The sequence below is a fragment of the Microtus pennsylvanicus genome, chromosome 2, assembly GCF_037038515.1.
Source record: "Microtus pennsylvanicus isolate mMicPen1 chromosome 2, mMicPen1.hap1, whole genome shotgun sequence".
Taxonomy (NCBI): domain Eukaryota; kingdom Metazoa; phylum Chordata; class Mammalia; order Rodentia; family Cricetidae; genus Microtus; species Microtus pennsylvanicus.
Genome location: NC_134580.1, coordinates 14691388 through 14705581, shown reverse-complemented (window position 1 = coordinate 14705581; position 14194 = coordinate 14691388). Strand labels below are relative to the sequence as shown.

At 52.0% G+C, this 14194-nt stretch overlaps 1 protein-coding gene across 2 annotated transcripts in view; it reads right to left on the bottom strand.

The window, feature by feature from the left end:
* The window catches only part of Gramd4 (GRAM domain containing 4), a 76704-nt gene that overhangs the window by 42445 nt on the left and 20065 nt on the right, over positions 1–14194 (bottom strand). For both annotated transcript variants that reach the window (XM_075960263.1, XM_075960264.1), the window contains exon 2: positions 1401–1611. In XM_075960263.1, the coding sequence (XP_075816378.1) occupies positions 1401–1611 (211 nt within the window). The remainder of the gene's footprint in view (positions 1–1400; positions 1612–14194) is intronic.

Here is a 14194-nt window from a genome sequence, read left to right as displayed (position 1 = left end):
GTTAGACACACAGAGTGACAGCCAGAACAGCCTCTGAATGGGTTCCTTTGGCCGCTGAACCATGAATCTTGTAGTGTGTGTGTGTGTGTGTGTGTGTGTGTGTAGGCACTCATGTATGCAAGCATGTGTGTACATGTGAGTGTGTATATGTATGTACATGTGCATATGTGTGCGTGTGTATATTTCTGTGTATGTATGTGTGTGTACATGTGTATGCATGCTTGTGAATTTGTGTGCACACATGTGTAGGTGCAGGGCAATTCTTGAGCATCCCTGAGATGCTCAGCCCAAAGACTTTCATCTCACCCAGACTTGTAACTTGTACACTGCATACCAGCACTGGACAAGATATACATTTCTGTCCTCTATTGCTCTGTATTGCACCTGCAAAAGGCGCATGGCTTTTTGCAAGCTAGATGCTTGAACTCTGGGAACGGCACCCGTCTAATACACCAGGAGGTTAAATAGGAAGGCGAATGACCCCACCCACCTGGCCAGGCAGCATAGGGCACACAGCCAGGCTCTTAGGAGGCAGCACTAGTAAATTATTAATCTTGCCAGGAGCAGTACACAGTCACCATCCTATTATGAAGCATTAATAATATAGGAGCTAGGGGAAGGCCGCTGATCGCAGCCACATCTGGAAAGAGTACCAGGCTCAGGGCTGAGAGGGAAAACCAATGGTCATTAAGTACATATAAGGATTCTGGGGTAGCAGGGAGGGGGCTGAGTCAATGTGCACACCACAGCCAATCTGAGACTGAAGAGACCTGTCCAGAAGAGAGGCTGCAAGGTACTCACTGGCCCAGCTAGACTCTCACTCCCCCGCCCGACACCCATGAAATACAAGCTCAGGAAGGCAGAGGCCCTTGGTTTGTTCACACCAAAGCTTCGCCCTGGCTAAGGCTCTTCAGTGATACCTGATGCCTGGACAAAAGGCTCCTTGCCACTGGCCACTGTGTGGGCTAATGAGGGCTCAGCCAGTGGCTGGGTCAGTGACACACATCTTGGCATGGACAGACAAGCAGGGTGCCAGCAGCTTCTAGACCAGCCTCACCCTGCTCCATCCCCACACCAATGTTCCTGAAGGGGTCAAGCCAGGCTACAACATTGTGTTTAAGTGAGAAGCTTCCCCAACACCCAGAAAAACCAACAAAAAGACAAAGCAATGCAGTGTCTAGACAAAACTTGATACAGAAGTCCCACCAAGATAAGGACCTGTCCCAGCTGACGCTGCATGTCGAAGGAAACAGGCAACAGGGGACAGAGGATTGGGCCTCTGTGTATGTCTAAACTGCCTGGTCAGGCATGAATCTTCACTTGGCCACCTATGAACTGGGCATGCTGTCCTTGCTGTCCATATCAAGGGATGCAAGACTCGGGGACTTGCACATACTCACAGGGTCCCTGAGCTCCTCACTGTCCCGGGGTGAGGGCCGTGGTGTCTTCAGAGGGATCTCGTCTCCACACTCGGTGTCCGAGGCATTTGGGGACTCGGCTAGGTCAAGGAAGTCCTCTCTCTTGTGGCCTCTGAACCTGATCCTATCCAGCCTCCTGAGCATGTTCAGCACAGCACTCCTCGGCCTCACCTGGACATGACGGGAGGGTTCCCTGCAAGAGAATGGAGCACGTCAGTGGCTGCCTGTTGTCCCTGCCATGTTTGGTTCCAGCTCTATATTGAGGCTGACAGTAAGCACCCAGCTCTACAATGAATGGGCACATATCACCAGACCAGTCACTACCCAATCACAGACGACATGGCCAGCTGCTGAGGTTCTTCCTGTGCAAAGTCCTAACAGAGCAGAAGAAAGCCCAGGCTGTCAGGGGGAGCCCTCCTGGCCACAGGGAGGGTCTAGTCTGGGTCACCACAGAGTGACAGGCTTAAGGGTATAGGGACAAATAGAGCTGGGAATGAAAAGGTTGACCACTCTCCAAAATGCTAAGAGTTAAGATTGGAAACTGGTTACATACTACTGCCTGGGACAGCACCAAGGATGGGCTGGAGCATCACCTCTGCCTCTGAAGACACCCTGCAGAAAAATGGGCAGGGACGGAATCCATCCATTCTTTTGTCTTTTCAACTTTCCCCCCTCGCCATCAAATACTGGCTTGGTCTTGGAGACTCAGCTCCCACAACAAAGCCCCTCCTAGAAATGGACTTAGAAGTTATGCAAAGGCCTGGTACCATGTCACGTTACACGCTGTGTGCCGCATACAAAACAGACAATGTGTACCAAATGATGGACACCCCCAGAGGCCTGCTCTCCGCCCCTCTATCCTAACTGGACCAGGAGAGCCATAGCAACCCTCAAAATCCCCAGGAGGTAGGGGGAAGGGCTGTTTTTCCCCAGTGTCCGGCTGGCTTCATTCCCAGATAGCACGGATAGCTGGGCTGACAGGCAGGGGAAGGCCCAGTTCCAGTCACACAGCTCCAGGTCTAGGGCTCCTGGTCAGGATCCACAGACCCCACCCTGGCATCTTCAAGAGCCCTGGGGCCCCAGGGTGCAGCACAGTGAAATGCCTGGGCTCCAACCTGCTCCACCCTCACCTCCTTTCCAAGCAGAGACGTTTGTCTCTGAAACAGAAATAATCCTGACCAGGCCAAAGTATTCTGGGAATTCAAGATGACACATGCTGAGGGCCTGACCCCAGGCCTGGGCCTAGGCCCAGTCAACCACAGGATTGTTTTCATGCAAGGAAAACCGGGGGAGTGAACTGGGTGGACTCAGTGCAGCAAGGCGGGAAGAGCTTCCTGTTTGGGGCAGCAGCACGGAAGCCCTCGGTGGACACAGACTTGCAACAGACAAGCCTGCCTGCCTCCAAGGCTCCTGCTCTCCTTAGCCTACAGCTAGACTCACTAATGGAGGAACCTGTGAGACCTCCGTCAGAATGGATCAGACATTGCCCCAGAGGTCAGGGAGAAATAGCTCAGTTGTCAGAACGCTTGCCTAGCATGGATGGAACCGTGGGTTCAATCCCCAGCACTGTGGCGATACCTGCCTGTCATCCTGGCATTTGGGAGACGGAGGCAGGAGGATCAGGAACTCAAAGTCATCCTCTGCCACACAGCAAGTTCGAGGCCAATCTGGACTACATGAGATCCTGGGGTGGGAGGAGAAGGAAAGAAAAAGACTTTGCTCTGCTCTGAACTGCAGAACGCCAGAGGGCCTGAGGGCCTCTGAGTGCGAGCAGACCCCCAGGGGAATGGAATCTAACCTACACCCAGCTGTACACAGTGTGGTGGGTGGGACAAGCAGTCACTCAGGATGGGAGCACACGCCAGCCACATGGAAACATATCATATACCGGAACTATGAATTTCAGGGGGGACCAAAGGGACATTAAACTCAAGCTACCAGAGAGGAGATAATGGTCTACACTGAGGGATGGAGAGGAGGGGCTGGACAGATGGCTCAGCAGAGTTGAGAGCACCGGCGGCTCTTCTAGGGGACCAGTTTCCAGCACACACATGGTGGCTCACAACCATTTGGAACTCATTTCAAGGGATCAGGTACTCTCTTCTGACCTGTGCAGACACCAGGCATGCACATGGAGCACACGCATGCATGCGGACAAAACACTCTGATACAAAATATAAAATAAATAAGTCTAAAAAATGTTTTTAAAGGGACTGTAAAATAAATTTACAAAGTAAGAAAGCATAGACTGCTGCTAGACAACTATAAAAAACAAACCCCTAAAAAGCTCAAACATTTAAAAGTAAAAGCATCCACACTGCAATAGGGATCGCAGAAAGCCGACCTGAGTGAGAGATTCACATTTTCCAGAGCTGCGTGACTAAACTGGGGTGGAGTGGGGGACCACTTCCTAGCTCACACAGAAACTGGCTGAGTTACCGAACAGAAAACCAACACACACTAATACTGCAGGTGATTCAGGATCTTAGGACACAGAAGTCCGCAAAGTCAGTGGTTCTCCCTGTGGGATCTGATCCCGCCACAAATACAATGGAGCAAGCACACCTTGCATGTGGAAAGCCTCGCTGTGTATCACCCTAGCTCACTACCAGCTGTGCTCCGAGCAGATGGCATCTACTGTGGCCTCATACAGGACACCAGTTCCAAAGAGCCACAGCCCTGCGGTCACACTGTGCAAACAGGTATGGGAAGACACACACTTCACCAGGGTGCTGGCTCTGAGTGACTTCAGCGAGTCTCTCTCCAATGCCCCACGGTGCCTTCCAATGTCTTTGCTCCAGCGGTTTATTTACTATGGTAAGATGCACACACCACACTAAGTACTTTTAAGGGTGCATTCGGGGACATGAACTATATCCATCCATCCTAGAAGGCTTTGCCTTGTAAAACTCCAACCACCTTTCCTCAATGAACACCAGCACCCCGGCCCACTTCCAGGAATTTTGGTGCCTATGGCTTTAATTGAGAAAACTAAGATCAGGGGCTGGGGAGAGAATCCCAGTGGTGGGCTTGCTAACAAGCATGAGGACCCGAGTTCTAATTCCCAGCACCCGTGTAAAAAGACAAGCCCAGCCACGTGCACACCTATAACCCTGGTGCTGCAGGGACTGGTGGCAGGAGGCACATTGGGGCTTGCTGGTTGCCAGCCTAACTCTAGTATTAATGACAGACCTTGTCTCAAGGAACTAAGGTAGAGTGTGACAGAGGACATCTGATGTCCTCCCCTGGCTTCTGCACATGCATGGGTACACAACAAGCATATGGGTGCACACACAAATAAAAAGAAAGTGAAAAAGAAGAAAGGAAGATAGAGAGCAAAGCAAGGTAGAGGGTCAGCAACCTGGCACTGACCTCCTTTTGCTCTGGGAACGCCCAGCCCTGTTTCTGCTGCTAGAGGCTGCAGAGAAGGGAGGTAGGGGGAGAGACTCCCATGGATGCAGGAGGGTACGCACCTGAGTGGACACAGGCTACCTAGAGGCTGAAGAAGGCAGGAAGCATGCTTTTACATGGAGTTCTTGGCTCCATGAGGGCTCCCTCAAGAGGGTCCCCGGACTGAGACTCCGGAGTTCCTTGGAACTAGGGTCAACTTCTCTACTAAGCTGCAGCAAGCAAATGAGGAAAGGCGACAAAGGTGCCCATCCAGCCTGCCACCACCCAAAAGAAGGCACGGCAGGCTGGCTACCCATGGGAGCTCAGGCTCCCAGCCACCTGCTCAGCTCCACACCTGGGGTCCTGCTGAGCTGTTCACACAGGTACTGAAGGGAGAACCAGGATGTGTAGACTCTCCCCAAGTAAGGAGAATCGGAGGGTCTCTTCCCAGCCCCTCCGCTCCCCTTTTGATACCCCTTAGTTCCTTCAAAAAGATGAACTCTTCAGGCTTCAACGGCAAAGGACCAAAACTCAAGTCACCAGAGACAGGTCCCTTCTGACCTTCCCAGGGACATCTGCCACCCCCACACTGGCATCCCCTGCTAGCTGGAATACCGCCCCAGGGTGACCTCACCTCAACGCCAGCTGCAAAGACCCTGTTTCCAGATGACATGAATTTGCAGGCCACTGTTCAACTACACACATCACCTGGATTACAAAGGAGGAAGCCTGGACCAAGGCTGCCTGGGGCTGCCCATCCTCCAAGGCTGGGTGTTGATGTAATGGGCAGAAGCATTGCCCACCAAGCCAACATTGTGCTCAAGTCTCCCCTGCTACCCTGATTCCAGCTGCCATGTATCCTCCACAGGCCCCTCCGAACCTCACTGTGTTCAACTGACCACCACCCCTAGGTCATGGAAGGAGGTGACTCTTTGGCCTATAGCCTAGTTATTCTCCCTACAGCGGGATCCTCTCATGAATCCACATCCCCCACGCATACCCCACATCCCCCACGTGCACCCCAGCCTTCCTTGCAGCTAGCTCCCTCACACCTGTTCCCTTCATCCTGTCAAATTCTGTGTAGTGCAGTGGCACTTTCTGAGATGGGACACTTCGTTTGTTGGCTCCTTTGGTGTCATTAGGTTTTCAGGTGGCCTCTCCATCCCTCCTCGGACTCCTCCCAAGGCTGCACCAGACTCTGCCTTGACTGACTGACCTGGAGGGGCGTGTGCCTTTCTGTCAGGATCAAGGCAGCCTCAAATGAGCAGATGCCACCAGGAGCTCAATGCCCTCCCGTAAGTCACAGACTCCCTCAAGGAAGTGACACACACTCAGAGTGCACTCTGCCACGCCATCAGCTGGGCCATTCCTGTATTATATCTGGAAGGAGGCGTGTTTAAACACACCCCCAGCTACAACTATTCGGGGGCATGTTTCAAGGACGCATGTAGTTGCCAGCCTGAGAGCTAGGCTTGGCACCAAAGGTTTGGCTGGTCTAGGATCTGCAGGCCCTAGCAGGGAAGGACAGTGGGTGCTCTCTAGGCTCCTCCAGCTCGGGTGGCACGCTGCCAGCTGCCCAGACCCGCAAGTGAGCCCTGGAGTGTTACCACACACTGCACTGGCAAGCCCTGAATGGCTTCCAGACGCACAAAGGAGGCAGTGTCTGAGAACCCCGGACTTGGGAACCACAAAGGTCTTTATTTCCCTTTCCAAGCCCAGGACTAAGAAAATAAAAGCAGCTGCCAGTCTCAGCACTTGGCCTGAGAGCAGCTCTGGCTCACCTTCCTCCAGCCGAAGCTCCGCTCTGAATTCAGAGTCTGAGTTTGGATACACAGATCTATAACCCACGGCCCACAAGCTGAGGCCCTGCCACACTCTTCAGCCCTCCTTATCTGGTAGCTCTCCCACAGATCCTGGGATAAACCACATCCTCTTTCCCATTGGACGCCAACCCTTGCTCCTGCGTAACAATCCCAGGGGCCGCCAGCTGCAGAGCAAGACTGAGCCACCTGGCCCTCAGCCAAAGCTCTGTCTTCTTGGGAAGGTGGCCCCTAAGCCTCAAGAACATGAAGGGGGTTAGACTTCCCATGGTCAGGCAATCACATCAGTCAGCCGTGTAAAACACTGGCCCATCAGCATACCATTACCGTCATCAGCAGAGTATCTGAGATGACTTGCAAAGATCTTCTGATGTAGGTGGGTCTTCTGTTTTGTGTTGATTTCATTGGTTAAATAAAGAAACTGCCTTGGCTCTTTGGTAGGACAGAAAATTAGGTAGGCGGAGTAAACAGAACAGGATGCTGGGTAGAAGGCAGTGAGGCAACCACCATGAAGCTCCAGCCCGAGATGGACGTGGGTTAGAATCTTCCCGGTAAGCCACAACCCCATGGTGATACACAGATTACTAGATATGGGTTAAAGCAAGATATGAGAGTTAGCCAAGAAGAGGCTAGAACTAATAGGCCAGGCAGTGTTTAAATGAATACAATTTGTGTGTTGTTATTTTGGGTGTAAAGCTAACCATGTGGGAGCCAGGCAGGACAAAAAGCAGACCTGCTTGCCTCATCACTACAATCTTCCTTCACAGAAGAGGGTGGAGAGGGTCCCTAGAGCCTCACCTCAGATTCCAGCAACTCCCTCCTCCCCTAGCTACAAGTAATTCAGTCCAAGCTGCCGGTGGTCCTTCGGTCTTGGGAGGTGAGAGTAAGCTATACAGTAACAAAGCCTAATTGAAAGGGAGACTCCTTTTATGGAGAAACTCATCTATTCTGGACTCAATTCCCAGCACCCACGTGGCAGCTCACAACCATCTGTAAACTCCAGCCCCTAGAGGATCCAGTGCCCTCTTCTGGTTTCTAGAGGCATGGCATGAACACAGTACACAGACCGACATACATGCAGGCAAACACTCATGCACATAAAGCAAACAAGGCCAAGTATATAATGATTCTGCTTGTGTTCAAGCTTCATGCTCACAGGGACTTTTGGGTGGCGTAGCTGTTTCGAGGTCACCCACACTCTTGTAGGCAGTAACCCTTCTCCCATATGCTTAAGTAAGCCCAATAAACTCATTGGCTCACCAGGTTGGACTTTGGCAGAACTGTTCTGTTTTGTCACTGATGGCCTATATGAGGCAAGTAATATTTCTCTCCAAGAAAATGTCATGAAGTAACTGGAAGGGAGAGGGTGGAGCAACAGAGGGTTCTGAGACTTTGTATGGTAAATGGGGTCAAGGATCAATAGGCAAGACCGGTTCTAATCCACATCCCAACCCTACCTATGGCTTGCTGGCTGCCCTGACAACGACAGACACAAGAACCCCAACATGCACACAAAGCTACCAACCAGCACATTTCCCTAAACCATTGTGCATCCCTGAAGCCAGGGCCCCTCTAGGGTATTACCTAAGATTCTGTCCATACACCGCCATCTGCTCCTGGCCACTGTCATTCCAGCACCACGTTTGGGATGTTGCCTCATACCTAATGGCCTTCAGGTCTGCCCAGGCTCAAGGTGCATCTGGGAGCCACCTCCTGCACTCTAGATTCATCCCATGGTCCGGTAAGCTGTGCAACTGAGGGGAGCCCAAATGCACCTGACTTGGGGACCTGAACGTTAAGCTGGCCTTGTTGGAGAAGGTGTAACACGGGCAGGCTTTTCAAATGCCCAAACCATATGGGCGTAGTGTGCGTGCCTTTTACCCCAGCACTTGGGATCTCTGTTAATTCAAGGCCAGTTTCATTTACACAGTGAATTCTAGGACAGCCAGAGAGAGTTACATAGTGAGACCCTGTCTTAAAAAAATAAAAATTAAATAATAACAAAAAAATCAAACCGTACACCATTCCCAGTTAGTGCTCTCTGCCTGTGGATCAAGGTGTAAGCCCTCAGCTACTGCTTCAATGCCATCCTGCCTGCTTGCTGCCGTGGTCCCAGCCATGATGGTCATGGCTAACCATCTGAAAACTGTGAGCCCCAAATTAAACACTCCACACTCACTGCACAGAGCCCAGACAGAAGTCCTGTGGCTGAGCCAGGCGGTGGGGACGATGGCATGTTTAGAAATCCCAGCACTGTTCTCACCTCCCCCAGGCCTTCACAGTCCCCAAAACCAAGGGGTCTGACTCCAAGCAGGGAGCTTTCCTCCAGTTTTCAGAGAACACAACCCTCTTTGCAACTTCAGCAAGGCAGCTACAGTCGGAATGTCGCTGACAAGTACAGTCACTTCAGAACGTCTGCCCCCTTGCCTGAGGGCCAGCATCTCACCTGGTGGCCCCATTCTCAGTTGACAAGAACAAGCTCCCCAACCATCCATCTCCCCCCACATACATTGGATCTCCTTTAGTCTCCTGGTCGCCACATTAAAGGTTGCTACTGCTAATCCAACTGACAGATGGGGAAACTGAGGCTTGAGAAGGCAGGCAGGGTAAGAGGTCCTTCAGCAGCAATATAAGTTGATCCCAACACACTCCAGAGCTCCAAGCCCAGACATTCTTCCCAGTATAGCCCTCCACTGACACATCCACCACAGGTCCCTGGGCCTTTGAGACAACTCAGTGGGAACCTAACAGAGCAGCCACACATGGGCTCATTTAAGAAAACACAGCTCACAGGAAAACCTGCATTTCAGCAGGTAATTAAGCAAAAACCCCTATTACATAAGTGACAACACTCGGTGACAGGAAACCTATGCAAGAATTCCTCACTAGCGAAGCATTCTTTTACCGATTCCAGTCATCCTCCAAGCAACCAGGAACAGGGAGGATGGAACCAAGGAGACATCTGGAGGAGACACCTTCTACAGTTCCTAGATACAGCCTGCCTCCCTTCCCCGGCCCACATTCCAGAAAGCAGACTCTAGCGGCACCCTTGATGTGAGAGCATGCAGCTCTCTGCACTCACAGGGCTCCACAGATGGTGCTGTGCAAAGCCCAGTGCCAGGTGGGATGGGGGCCATCTAGCCCCTGCCCAATTACCTGTCACAGTGCCAAGAGGCATGGCTGCATGTGTGTCGACAAACATACAATACCAGGGAGGGTGCAGGTAGCTATATACACCTTCTGTCCCAGACCAACATATCTATGAAGAGTAAGACCTCCCACAATGGTCCTAGGAGTTACTGAGCCACTAAATGTTTGGGCAGACCAGCAAGAACCTCAGCCCTGCAACCGGCACTAGGGTTCCAGTGTCGAAGGCCTGAGGAACACACGTCCTGAAGGAAGGGAGCAAAGCCCAGGAGTGCTTTACAAAAACCCAGGCTACAGAGACATGAGAAGTCAGAACGAACTCACATGCTACCTGCCACTCACCCTCTCATCCCACCTGAGCTGTGTGCTGGACCTGAGGCCAGAGAGCCTACAAGAACAGCATCAGCCATGGGTACCAGGGGGAAAGCCACAGTGAAGAGTCACAGTGCCTGGGGTGACAGGGGCTGTCTTACTCTCCCAGTCAGGCCCACAGTTAAGAAGGCAGCATGAGATCCGGACCGGACTAGGACCGGATGGATAGCTGCTTGAGGGTTCAGTCAGAGGCCGGTCTACCCAGGATTGACCAGCACCTTCTCAGAGATCCAGCTGGCTCCTCTATTCATGGTGGCAGGCATATGTAGGACACCCGATAGTCAGCAAGGCCCATCAGGGCATTGGACCAAGTATCACCACCAAGAGACTCCGGGCCTTGTTCCCAGACCCCTGCACAACTTCCATGTCCCCAGGGCACACTGACTGGTCAACTGGATCCAATGGTTTGTTGACCTAGCCAGTCTCCCAGTGTGCATCTCTGCAGGAGTTACCTAGAGGATTTGAAAACACTCCCTTCTGCAGGGTGGAGGAAGGTTGGCGAGACAAAAGCCAATGAAACTTACACAGTTCAAAAAGTTAAAAGACTCGCAAGGCCCCTCCTGGAGGTGATAGAAGCGGCATTTCTGGGCAGTGGAGACTTTCCAACTGGCCAAGCTGTCTGCGCAGTGCAGGAAACTCCCAGCATGGTAGCTTTTCTGAGTCATCACCATGCTAGGGTGGGCTTTTTGATGGTGCAAATGCCTTTGAGTCTCCCCTGCTCCTGTAAGTAACCCCAATAAACGCACTGGCTCACTACGCTAGTTCATGTCTTTGGTCTACCGCCCATGCCTGTATCTGAGGTGAACAGAAGTTTGCTCATGTCTCCCCATACACAACCAGACACAAGTGTTGAGCTGGAAGCTCCACCCCAGTCGGACTCAAACTCTGCCCCCTTTGAGAAAGCCCACCAAGCGGTGACTCCTCCCCCACAGATGCTCAAGATCATGCCTACAGGCTATTAAAGACCCAGACTCTAGGGCTGGAGAGATGGCTCAGACGTTAAGAGCACTGGCTCTTCTAGAGGTCCTGAGTTCAATTCCCAGCAACTATATGATGGCCCTCAGCCATCTATAATAAGATCTGGAGCCTTCTTATGACATGTGCATATATAATAAATAAATAAGCTTAAAAAAAAAAGACCCAGCCTCTAGACCTGTCATGTGATTTCTCTCCTATCTTTTCTGAGATAACCTGGGAGTTGCTTTGCTCTGTTCATTAATTCAGCTGGACTCAACGTATTACATTGGTGGAGAAACCCACAACCGGGAATTTTCAAAATACTTATCAATAAGGGCTAGCTAGCATCAGGTGGGTGGGAGCCAGGTAGAGTTGAGAGCTAGCCCAACTCCAGCCTTAAACAGCTTCCCAGGTAAACAACCTGTGAGCACCAAATGAGCTTCCCCTCCAGCTCCTCCTGCTTTTCTCAGCTTGGCTCAGCTGTAGCCAGAGGTCATGGCAGCCTGAGACACAGTGGGGCTTAGACCCCCACGCAGACCGAGCCCTGAATAAGTACAGACCCAGCACTATCAGTGTAACTGCTACCAAACATTGTATGTCTAAAACAACACGTGGCAAGGAGACAGTTCCCACCTGCCTGGCAGCCGGGGACCCCTCAGCACCCTTCACTTGTGGTCTCTGCTTTAAAACTCAAGTCCCACAAATAGGAGAAAAATTGAAAAGCAACTACAAAGCCCTGCAGGTATGCCTGACACCTACAGCCCGCACAGCTAAAGCCTGCATGATGCAATCGGTGCTGGCTTTAAGGCAGAGTCTTCTGGTGGCCTGAGGGCAAGGTGGCAGGAAGACTCTGTTCCAGGGAGAGCTAGACTGCAGGGGCGGCTCCCGGCCAGCCAGAAAAAGACGAATGAAGTGCGTCAGGGCCACCGCTCAGGAGCACTGCAGACAAGCTCCTAGTAGGGCTTCTGGGCGCCTGCTAGGCCAGGCGTGCTGTTGGCTGTTTTAAATTGCCCTTGTTTAAGTCAAGATCTCCTGCTGGAGTCCAGGCTGACCTGTAATTCACTCTGTACCCATGTTAGCTTCAAACTAGCAGCAATCCTTCTGCCGTAGCTTCCAGAATGCCAGGAGTATAGGCATGAGCTTTAGGCACACTTGAGTTCTGGTGCTGGGGTGAGCACAAGGTGAGAGGTCTCAGTGAGGAGAAGAGTGGTCCTGGCCTGAGGGTTAGCCAGTGACAGCCAAGGAGGGCCACCCTACAGAAGGCCACACCACTGAAGGAAAGAGCCAGCTGGTGGATGTGCAGCGAAAGGAATGGCCAGGGTCCTCTTACCAAAACAAACCAGAGAGAAATGGCAGAGGTAACTTATGTCAAGGATCATCTCATTCCGAGCACAGCATGGGGCCCCAAGTGACCTGTGACCCACAGAGGAGAAATGGCAGTGGTTCCCCCAGCTGACCTGTGACTCACAGAAGAAAGAAGGCAATGGTTCCCCCAAGTGACCTGTGTCCCATAGAGGAGAGAAGGCAATGGTCAAGATTCAGGAAACAGGGTTGGGCAGTGATGGTGCACGCCTTTAATCTCAGCACTCAGGGGACAGAGGCAAGCAGATCACTCTGAGTTTGAGGCCAGCCTGGTCTACAAGAGCTAGTTCCAGCACAGGCACCAAAGTGGGGGGAAAAAAAGATTCAAGAAACAAAACGGAACATAGGTGGTGGACACAGAACCCAGCAGGCAGCTCAGGGTACATCTGGGAGGCTCAACCAGATTCCATGGGGCAGTAGAGGTGGCAGGAATTAGCCATAGGTAATCACTCCATCCAGCCACCAACAATCCAACGCCAACTACACCCTGCCGGAGACAAGTACCTGCTTGGTACTTCTCAGGCCGTGCCTCAGTGAAGCCCACAGCAGCAGTGTTCCTGGCTCCTCTTCTCTGTCTTTAGACATGACATGCACTATTTTAAAGAAAATGAAGAAAGAGGGCTAGGGGAAGTAAGCCACAGTTATCACAAGGCAGAAGATGGAATCTGGCCTTGCTGCTCTAGGACTCCTCTGGGGCCAAGCCAAGGTGTGAGCCCAGGTGTGAGGCACGGTAAGTGGTGTGTGTGTGTGTGTGTGTACGCACACACACAGTCACAACCACAGGAGACCATGGAAAGCATCAGGAAGGAGGTCCCTGTAAGACTGAAAGCCCCAGTGACCCTAAATTAGCAAGCTAATTTCTGAGTTCAGGTGCAAGAGAACGACAACAGGGGCTGAGGTGCCCGTATACCTCTGTCCATGGCAGAACACCCCCAGAGGTGAACATGGCCATATTCCCCCTGCCCATCACAGGGGACCCTGTGGAGAGCTACAGGGATGCTGGTGCCCCTCTTCACTGTTTTCCTCATCATTTTTGAAAGTGAACATGTGTTATGTATGCTGACATGTAATGGAGCTGTGGTGGACATTCTTCAATAAGTTAATAAATATTTTGAAGCAATTTCTGGTACAAGAGGTAGCCACAAACACAACCCACATAAACACAGCCCTGGAATATCCTCAGCCCCTGAAGGCTGTAAAGGAACCAAGGCCAAGGTGGAGCCCAAGCAGGAAGGAGTGGGAGGCAGGAGGGGTGGAAAGCAGCCTCAGAGGCCTCCCAGATAGATACTAGGCAACCACTGGACAGCCCAGCAATGGCCTCCGACCCACCACCTAGGTTTTGGAAGGCTGAAGTGGGTCCCACAAGGATAATCTGGGAGAGGAGCCAGTGTCAGGAGGGTCTCACTTTAGAGTAGGAAGGCAGAGGAGACCAAGAACACCATTCAGGAACCAACACAGGGCCACCTAGGGCAGCCATCTCCTTTCCAGTCACAGCCAGAAACAGCCCTGATCCATCTCTAAGTTACTAAGATATCAGGACCTCTCGTCTGCCTCGTGTACCTCGTAGAGGACCCAAGAGTCAGAGTAAAGGCTGGCGGTTGGCTCCTTGTATAAACTTCACAGTGTGATCACTGTCCAGAGCACACACCGATAGGCAGAGCTTGGGAGAAGTTGGCACCGAGGGGCAAGGCCAAGGAAAGGTGGGTGTTAGCCTGGAGGCAAGCAGGT